The 10841-nt window shown below is 37.9% G+C and overlaps 1 protein-coding gene across 1 annotated transcript in view; it reads right to left on the minus strand.

Annotated features, from left to right (window-relative positions):
• AQR (aquarius intron-binding spliceosomal factor) overlaps positions 1-10841 on the minus strand; it is a 111892-nt gene that overhangs the window by 9474 nt on the left and 91577 nt on the right. Inside the window, exons 28-32 of the mRNA XM_006141698.3 lie at positions 7473-7544; positions 5028-5215; positions 4185-4356; positions 1991-2161; positions 11-96 (exon numbers count right to left, since the gene is read on the minus strand). Coding sequence (XP_006141760.1) covers positions 11-96; positions 1991-2161; positions 4185-4356; positions 5028-5215; positions 7473-7544 — 689 coding nt within the window. The remainder of the gene's footprint in view (positions 1-10; positions 97-1990; positions 2162-4184; positions 4357-5027; positions 5216-7472; positions 7545-10841) is intronic.

Raw genomic sequence — 10841 nt, forward strand, 5'->3', positions numbered from 1 at the left:
CCCTACATACCTCAGATGCCCCACTGCTCTGGTTCGTACTAGAGAAAGAAGAATATAGTCATTCTGTTGACCTTGAAATCTATCAACAGTTGTTACCTAGGAGAAAAAAAAAAAGAAATACAGTAAATCTTCACTAGCACAATAAAAGGACTCTAGAGATCATCTAAATAGTGGGCTAGAAATAAACATCTTATCCTTAAAATAATCCCAAAAGAAACGTGATCTTAGGTTTGGAAATGAACAAGCTGATGAACACCATTAGATGGATCCACAGGAACCAGATGAGGCTGAGTCCGTAGGTTGAGGACACTTACAACAGTTGCCTTTACCTTTTCTGATAACTAAATAACTACTCTGAAATTAACAGACTTCCCCCACTAGACTGCCTAGCTCCAGAAAGCTAGGAACTATGCCTCACTTATTAACTGGTATCCCAGTTTAATGCCCAGCCACCTAATTCAGTTTGCTTATTTACTGTATAACATAGCATTAATCTGTCAACAACAACACGACACAAATAACCTTCACAGTAGTTTTTGTTCACTCTGAAAATATGTGTGCAAATAGGGAAGTTCAATCACTAATACTGGCACTCAGCCGTTTATTTCTGTTTCATTAATTCAACAAGTTTGTTGCTTCCCTTGCCCAAACCAATTTATAGTCCTGCTATCTTTTGCAAGTTTACAAAACACTTCTTTTTCTTCTTCTTTTAAAGATAGGGTTTGGGGTTAGGGCCAGGTGTGGTGGTGATGTGCCGCTCAAGAGAAGTCAGATCCCAACTAGTGACCTGTTTCAAATTCCTGGCCAGATCAGCTGTGAGTGCTGGAGGACTGGAGGAAGGAGGTCACTGTGTGACCAGAGCCTGTGAAGGGTGCTCATCTTTCTCACATGTGCACTAAGAAGGAAGGAAGGGTCTTGCTGTCATGGTCCTCCTGCCTTAGCCTCCCAGCTAAGACCAAGGCAAGCTCTACCACATGGGCTCTTTCACAGGGCTTCACTACTACTGCCCAGGCCAGCCTGGAGATCACAGCCCTCCTGTTTCAGCCTCTCCAGTCACTGGGAAAATAGGCATATGGCACTGCACTGATCTTCAGGTTGGACAGGGAATTAAACCCAGGCTTCAAATGTGGTCCCAGTCTGAGGAGTGGTACTCATCATCGTGGTTGAGCCAGAAAACATTTTTTAAGTCACTTCATGGATGTATGATTTACAGATAATGAAATACACTCACTTTAAGTGTATTATTTGATAAATTTTAGCAATATATACACTCATCAATATATACCACCATCACAAAAAAATTTCCATCACCTCCATAATTTGTCCCCTTTCATTTTCCTTTGTTATTTTTGGATGATTTCCAAGAAAAGGTAGAAGAGCTTTTTATATAGTCATGTTAACAACCAAAGTCCTAGTTTATCATTAGTGTGTGTGTGTATATATATATATATTTTTTTCTAATTTATTTAACCCTTTATTAATAAACCAAGTGTGTTCATTTTTATCATATATTACTCATATTTAATTACATAAAAAAATGTAAAGGTTAAAAAAAATCTTGAGGTCTGAATATACTTTACAATCTTCCCTACCCCTAAAATGACTCCAACACACATAAAAAGCAGTCCAATTTTATACCTTTTCAAAACCAAACATGCTATAGTTCATATTTCTACCTAAGAACATGTAAATTATAACGTAATGCCATTATCCATCATTTTATCAACAAAAAGTTTTAGAAACTTTTCTGATTACTATGAACAAAAATCTTCAATGTGGTAGTTGAGAACAGATGTTCGTAATAAACCAGTAAGGCTGTAATATAGGATTGCCAGAAAATTATTTATGGTTCCTATTTCATTTTCTTACATACCCTAAAAGGAGATAGCAAAGAGACAAAGTGGAACAATATGAGTAATTCATAATAAACATAAACCTTTTAATCTTGCCAAAATGATAAGACATGTTCATATTCTATGCGTAAAATTACCTTATTTGGCCTTCCAATTAATGGATTGTTCCCACATCGTCTATTGATGATGTCCCGAATAAGATGTTTTTGCCCATTGTATGTTGTTAGAATACTGATCCTGTCAGCAGGGTAACCAAGTAAACACATATACATAAAAAGTGCTACCACATATTCTGCTTCTCCAAGATTCTGAAATATAAACAGAATCAGGTTGTGCATTTAGTTCCGTTTCAATTTTTATAGAGATAATGGCTTATTAGTACATTTGTTCATTTAGCATAATACAAGAAGTAAATAGTTAATGACTTACAACTAAAGGACTAAGTTGGAGATTCTGCTTAAAGATTGGTGGGAAGGAGCTTAAAATCATGGGCCTAACTGAACCTACAAGTGAGGAATCACATAACAAAGCTGTTTAGTCCAGTTTAACAGAAACAAAAATAGATGGAACAAAGTAAAATGAGCACACACACACACACACACACACACACACACACACACACACCAAAGAAGCTGAATTTCACGCAAAGGAAATAGGAAAATTACTAGACCTTCAGAAATATCATTTATATTCTGGTTCTGGGTGACATTCACACAGTCTGAGGTACTTCTTTCACTTAATTTTTCTAGCTCTTGGAAAAGTGGGAGACAGAAAAGCACATAATTGTATAGCTTTTTCCATTTTCTATACTGGTAACAAACTACATTTATTGAAGCAACTTGCTTTTTCATTCAATATAGCATAACATTCTCTTTCTTAGTAAACAAAGTTATACTGCTATCACTTGTAGTGGCTATTCAGTATTTCTTTTATATGGAACAGATAATCCCCACTGAAATATTTAAATTGTCTTTCATTTCCAAAATAATGTGTAGTGATGAATATTAAGTCTTTGCAAATTGGTGCAATTATTTTTTTTTTTATAATTCCTAAAAATGAGAACATGTGGGGGCCAGCAAGACGTATGGGTGGCTAAGGTGCTGGACTCCCATGGGCTCGAGCATGGTTTGAATCCCAGATCCAGTAGCTTGAAAATCATGCCATGCACGAGGGTCTGCATGCTCAAAATCCAGGAGAATGGAGGAGGGATTGCAGCATGGCCTCTCACTTTTCCTTTTCCTGTCTTTCTGACCAGAACATGTGCCCCATGGCAAAAACCTTTAAAAAAAGTGAAAACATTGGTTTTAAATATACTGACGGGGGCATGGGGGACAGCAGGTAGTGCAGAAGGCACTAAACTCCCACTGCGGTTTGAATTCTGGACTCAATGGCTTGAAAGTTACCCCAGAAGTGTGTGTGTGCATGCCCAAAATCCTGACAGGGAGACTGGAGAGAGGACTGTGGCGTGGCCATCCCTCTGGGGGGTAATTTCTCACATTTTGTCTTTCTGGCATGTGCACATGTCCTACAGCAAAAATCTCTCTCAAAAAAAGGATGCTGACAATTTGTCCACCAAGTTGTTTATTAGCATTCCATGAATATAGAATTCCCCCAAACCCACCTAAATGCTAGGTATTGTCAAAGAGGTGAAAATATAATCCAGTGATTTGTGCACAGATATAAAAGCTATGTCTTTTTTTTTTGTGTGTGTGTGTGTGTGTGTGTGTGAATTGCATATTCTAATCCTATATCATTTTTGCTGGGGTAGTGTTTGTTTATTTTATTTTTATTTTTTGAGAGTTTTTTGCTATAGGGCGCGTGCACTCGCCAGAAAGACAGAGACAGACAGAGAGAGAGACAGAAAGCGAGAAGTCACCCCCCAGGGGGGATGGCCACACTGCAATTCCTTCTCCTCCATTCTCCTCTCAGGATCTTGGGCACGCACGTACACGTGCCCGGCATGAGTATATATATATATATATATATTCAGAATTCAACTCACCATTTTTTAAATGTTGAAAATAAATATTTTCTCAAATGTTTTTCTTTGTAATTTTTTCTTTGGTAAAAAGTTTAAGAGGCCTTTTATCACCTGGACATATTTTATTCATCAATATTTACCACTAGCACTTTTTAGTACATTTACAGTTTCTTTTGTCTAGTGTATGTATCTTTAATTCATTTGAAATTGACTTTTTTGTGAAGTGTGTAAGGTGGAACTCTACCTTTCCTTTTCTCAATGGCTAGCCGGATGGTTCAGTATTACTGATTTAGGTAGTACTTCAGTTAGCAAGTACAAAATAAACCTTGAAGCTTTGTGTTTTTTCTTACCTGGTAAAAGTACGGATTAGGTTCAGACTCTCCCACTCCTTGAAAATCTTCAACATTAATGAGCTGGAAGTCATAGAGTAGTCCAGCATTTGCTGTACTAAACTCTGGCAAGAGCTGCACATGGGGTAAATTTCCTAGGTTCTTATATCGCCAGTTGTAGAGGTTGCATAAGCTTTCCAAAGACAAATCCCCCCAAAACAGAAAGATTAGCAAAGTAAAAATCCTTTTAATATGCACGTGTCTACAGACCTAGGCTTCTTTTAAATTTTTGTCTCACATATTTTTGCTCATTCTTTCAGTAATAATGCTTTTTCATCTTTAGCCTCCCTATTTCAAGTAACCAAGGATCAAAAGATAGAAGACATTACAAAAATGATAGTTCCATCATGCTCTCTGAGGTAAATGCAATCTTTATCCCTTAAGTTAAAAAATCCAGGGAAGACTATAAACTGAGGGTGATTTAGACGTAACCATGAGATGGGCCCAGTCTTCATGCAGTAAGAACTGGCGTGTTTTTCCCTTGCCCATTTTTTGCTTTAGACTTCAAAGTCACATAACTGTATGTTTTCTGGGAACATGAAGGGGAAGGGAGAGTGAAAAAAGCCTTTAGTTTATAAGTCACTTATAGTCATCTCAATGAATAAAATGAAAAATATAATGTTTGTTATTTCACACCTCATGCAGAAGGCAAGGGTGCTTTCAGATTTATAGATGGCAAGTGCCTGGACAGCTGGGAATGCTAAAAGCACCTAAAAGACAATTATAAATCTATACAAAAGATATTTACGAATAGAACTGAAGTCCTTAATTAAACAGGAATAAGTTTTTCCCTGCCTCCTTTACCTTGCTCTGGCTCTCCCTTGAGCATCAAGGTCTACAGTAGGAACTCCAACCCGGACAAAACGGGTGAAGAGAGACTGCTCCATGTTTGAGTACTTCTGAAAGGCCATGTTCTTAATGACTGGAGGTAACTGGTGATGGTCACCAATCATAATCCATCGTTTCAGTCTGCTAAATCCATCCTGAGGATTCTAGAGATGAAAAGTGAGGAAATGGCAAAATATTGTATTATCCCGTCAGTCTCCAATATATTGTATAAGAGACTCATTCTTCATCAAATGGCTTCATTAGCCTACACATTCTCAATTTTCATCAGCTCCACACAGTCAAGTCAATTTATAGAGTGACGTGTGAACCAAGAATGAGTGCTATTGCTCTTGGCTGAGCATGGGCAAGGGAAGAGAGAGGGACTGATAAGGTGAGAGTAGATTAAACTGCCTTTAACAGGCAGGGTAAACCACAGAGGTCTGGAAGGCTTAAGTCAGCATTAGTCAAGAATGCACGAAAGAAACAGATATCTAAAAAGAGAAAGAGAAAAATGTCAAAGTAATTACTTTGCTTTACAATTATGCCCAGGACAAGTTCTGAAATGCCCCCAAGTCAGTGAAAACTGTATCTTTCTAAAACATCCTACACTAATACTTCAATTTCTAACTCTACATGTCTCCTTGTTTATTAAAACATATCCTGACGAAACACATTCAAGTTCTAAATAATGTGGCGCATAAGAACAACGTTTGGGAGCTCAATATTTCTGTACATTACAGCAGGCTCTATTCTTTTTATCTTTTAAATAATTATTTTATTTAACCTTATTTATTTATTTATTCATTTGTTTATTTTAATTTGATCAGAGAGGGACAGAGTGAGAGACAGAGAGAGAGAGCGCGAGAGCAAGCAAGCTGCCAGGTCCAGGACTCAAACCACAGTTGGCCATGTGGGAATCCAGTGCCTTTAACCACCACGCCACCTGCTGGCTCCTACAGCTGGCTCAATTTTTAACATGAGAATTCCACATTTTTAAAAAATGCTTCAGTATTAAAGAATATTGTACAATAAGAAACATTTTTTTTTTTTTTCGGAGAAGTTTTCGCCTCAGGGCACATGCACTCAATGGAAAGAGAGACAGAGAAAGAGACAGTGAGAGAAAAAGTGAGAAATCATCCCCCAGGGGGATGGCTATGCCATAGTCCCTTCTCCTCCAGGGATCTTGGCCATACATGCCCAGCATGATTTTTAAGGCACCAGGTTCAGGACTCAATCTGGGACTAACCATGTGGCAGTCCAGTGATGTAACCACTACACCATCTGCTGGCCCCATAATCATTATGCATCTGCTGGCCCCAAGTAAGAAATACTTTAAAAAAAAATTATTTATTTAATTTTTACTTATTATTAGTCTTCAACGTGACCAGAGAGAGACAGAGAGAGAGAGAGAGAGAAGGAGAGTAAGAAAGCAAGTAGCCAGGTCTAGGGCTCAAACCATGGTCAGCCATGTGGGAGCCCGGTACATGTGAGAGCCCAGCCATGTGGGAGCCCAGCTATATGGGAGCCCACCATGACACCTGCTGGTCCCAGAAATATTCTTAAATATTGCCACTTAGTTCAAAAACTTAGGTAAGGGACCAGCAGTTAGCGTAATGGCTATGTCGCTGGACTCCCATGTAGTCGACCGTGGTTCGAGTCCCGGACCCAGTGGCTTAAACTCACACTGGGCGCATGTGCGTGCGTGTCCAAGATTCCGAGAGGAGAACAGAGAAGGGATTGCGGCGTGACCATCCCCCCTGGGGGGTGATTTCTCGCTTTCTGTCTCTCTGCCTCTGTCTGGCGAGCGCATGCGTGCCCTATGGCAAAAACCTCTCAAAAAAATAAATAAATAAACAAAAATTAAAAAAAAAACTTAGGCAAAATGAAAGATAAGCAATATACTCACTGAATTTTAAAAACAATTCTAGAAAGAACTCTAAAAAACAAAAGAAATTAAAAAATGTTTTCCCTAAAAATCAAATAACAATGCAATTTTCTTGATTAAAATGATAAAGTCTTTAAAAGTACCTTGTAGAAACAAACATGAGTTTTTAAACAGTACTCTTGGTTGGGACCAGCAGGTGGTTCAGTGTTAAAGGCACTGGACAGTCCCATGTGCCAACCACAGTTTGAATCCTGGACTGGTGGCTTGCTTTCTGTCTCTCTCTCTGGTCAAATTACAATAAATGAATAAATAAATAACAATTCATTAAAAAAAAAAACAAACCAGTATTCTCGGAAGTAATACAAACTACTAAATAATCAGTGAATAGATTAAAGGAAGTTATGACTTGAAATTGAATACAGAATATACTACAGCTAGTAAGAATATATAATTGTGGCAATCTGTACCCCCAAACTTTGTAGCTTTCTGAATCCTTAAAACTCTGATTTTCTAGGCCTCAGGTCTTAATTTCTTACCTGTAGGAGAAGAGGTATAAAAGTTTCTATCTCCAGAATCTGAGCAGCCTCTTCCATTAAAATATTATCATACTGAGAAAGAAAGAGGAGAACTTGTCAAAAAGTGTAAAAGCCGAACAACTACCACCATAATCATATAAAAACAAACCTCAAGTAATTTCAGATAAAAATAGCAACGAATTTTTCAAACAGAAAGTTCATGGTCTTTTTATATGTGATATCTCTAACTTAAGTCTTTAACCTCAGTAGCACTCCCCTAAATATTCAACTCAACATTGAGATCATATGTATCATTTCTTAGACTGAATCATCAATTCAGTTCTTTTCAATTCATTCTTTAAATTTCACAAAAGGAAGAATCAATTTATAATTATACATGAAATTTCCACCGGTAATCTTAGCCAAGGTAGTATTTTGGAATAATATCTTCTTCCTCATGAATGCTACCCATCACAACAATCCAGTTCTGTTTCACTCCTGGGCATTTCATTCACCACAAAAACGTGTCAAGTACACCTTCAAAATTCCCTCTTGAATCTATTCACTTTGCTCTAGGTCTACCAGCACTACCATTTAAGTCTAAGATACCACTATGACCGCTGCCAACAATCTTATCATACTTCCTATCTTCTCCCATGATACTGACACAACAGTCACAGGATCACATCACTTCCTGGTTGTAAATCCTTCACCAGATCCCACTGGAATAGGAAAAAAAATCCTATAAGATGGCCTGTAAGATACATGTTAACAAGTGCATACAGACCATCTGGTGGCTGATGTCCTCTCCTACTTTATCCGTCACCTTCCTTCTTACTCACTAAGCTTCAACTACACTGACCTATTTTCAGTTTCTCAGAAAGGCCAAAACCTTTGCTGCCTCGGGCCTTTTGCACATGTCATCCACACTTCACTTTTTTTTTTTTTAAAATTTATTCATTTATTTTTATTTGACCAGAGAGAGAGAGGGAAAGTGAGAAAGCAAGCCACCAGGTCCAGGACTTGAACCGTGGTGGACCATATGGGTATGTCCAGTGCTTTAACCACCACACCACTTGCTGGTCCCCTAAATGTTTTATTTTATTTTATTTACTCATTTATTTTTCTCCTGAAACTTTTTAAAAAATGTATTAATTTACATTCATCTCCTAATCATCGTCACAGCATACAAAAAGTGGTTTCACATCAAGAATACACTGCATAGCGGTTTAATCATTTGTGTTATCATCAAAAATTCTCCATTTCTAATTTCACATATATATATTTCTTTGTATGTATTTATCCATATGTCTGACCCTCTGCCCTTTCCCACCCTCTTCTCACACTATCTCTAGTGTCTACAACTGTCTTCCATTCCTTTCCCCCACATTTTATTGATCACACAATTTCTTAATCTAACTACTTCTTTCATAATCTAACTACCTTCAATAGCAAGTTCAGCTGGTAATTTCAAGAAAAGCAGTTTTAAATTGGTAAGGAAATTTGCTTAAAACTTAAAGCTTGGAAACAGGTTAGCATTCTGTTCAAATAGTAGGTATATGAACCTATCGACAGCCAAGACAGGACAAAAACTTAAAACTGGCCAACAAAGCCTAGAAGAAAAGCAGCAATATTTTAGTCAAAAGTCACAGAATGCTATTTCACCAGTTCAGTCTCATGTACTTAGTCTATCTTCTGTTGTGTGTTTCGATCTTCCTAATAGAATTCTGGGATGTAATATTCAACCCCAGACTTGTCCCTATGATTAAGTTGGCCATTTTATTAGTTTTTGAACTCCTATTTCTGTGTGACTACATTTAATTTTAGTGACATAGCACTCCCTTGAGAACTTCTTGGAGATCTGGTCTGGTACTGGTAAATTCTTTTAGGTTTTGTTTATCTGAGAATGTTCTTGTCTTTTCTTCCCATATGAAGGATAATCTTGCCGGGTACAGTATTCTTGGTTGAAATTGCTTTTCCCTTAACATTTGAATATATTGTCCCATTCTTTCCTTGCTTGCATTATTTCCAATGAGAGGTCTGCTATTAGTCTGATGGGATATCCTTTGTAGGCAACTTGCTGTTTCTCTCTTGCCAATTTTAGTATCTTGTTGTCTATGGTTTTGGTCAGTCTGGTTATGATATGTCTTGGAGAAGATCTTGGATTGATTCTATTTGGGGTCCTTTGTATTTCTTGGGACTGGATCTTTGAGTGCCTCTCTAGGTTTGCAAAGTTTTCTTACAGGATTCTATGGAATAGATTATCAATGCCCTTATTAGTCTCTTCACCTTCTGGGATGCCAATTATCCGGATGTTTGGTGGTATCTAGTATTTCCCGTATATTATTCTCAAATTTTTGGGTAATTTTCTCAGTCTTCGTGGTGGATTTTTCTAGGCCAGTCATTTTCTCTTCTACATCTGAGATTCTATTTTCTGCATGATTTAGTCTGCTTTTAATACTTTCAAGAGTTTTTGACTTCCTGTATTATAGTCTTGATCTCTAACAGCTCCATTTGATTTTTTGGTAAAGTGTATAATCCCTCTTTTAGATTTTGCAAGAATTTCCTCATCTCCTGGAACTTATCAGCTCCTTTCTTATTCTTCTGCAGTTCATTGTCTCTCTTCTCTTCCATCTCTATTAGCTTCGCCATTATGAATGTTCTAAATTCTTTATCAGACATTTCCATGATTTCCATTGAACTGTCTGAGGATGAAGAAGAGTTATTCTTTTCCCTTGGAGGAGAGGTATTTTCTTGTTTTCCCATATTTCTTGTGGTCCTGCGGTGGTTTCTAGTCATCTGATGGAAAGTGTGTTCCTTCCCAAACTTGAAGTTCAATTAGTTCTCAGGAGCCATGAAGGTGTCTTCTGCGGCCTGCTCCCTTGCCTCTCCACTGGATTTGTGGGCTGGAGGCTGAATTATCAGTAGAAAATCTTCATTTCCTTATTCCCTGAACCCACTAGTTCTCAGGAGCCATGAAGGTGTCTTTTGCGGCCTGCTCCCTTGCGCACTTCACTTTTTGTCAAACTGGCATACAGAGAAAAAGAGAAAGATGTGGAATGCAGAAAAAAAGAATCCTAGGGACTACCAGTTAGCATAATGGCTATGTCGCTGGACTCCCATGTAGTTGACTGCGGTTTGAGTCCTGGACTCGGTGGCTTAAACTCATGCCGGGCATGTGTGCGTGCATGCCCAAGATCCCAAGAGGAGAATGGATTGTGGTGTGGCCATCCCCCCTGAGGGGTGATTTTTTGCTTTCTATCTCTATGTCTCTCTCTGTCTTCCTGGCAAGCTCATGTGACCTATAAAAAAAAACCTCTCTCAAAAAAAAAAAAAAAAAAAAAAAAAAAAACCTACATATGAGAAAGCAAAAAACCTAACACAATATAA

The sequence above is a fragment of the Tupaia chinensis genome, unplaced genomic scaffold, assembly GCF_000334495.1.
Source record: "Tupaia chinensis unplaced genomic scaffold, TupChi_1.0 Scaffold000062_1, whole genome shotgun sequence".
NCBI lineage: Eukaryota > Metazoa > Chordata > Mammalia > Scandentia > Tupaiidae > Tupaia > Tupaia belangeri.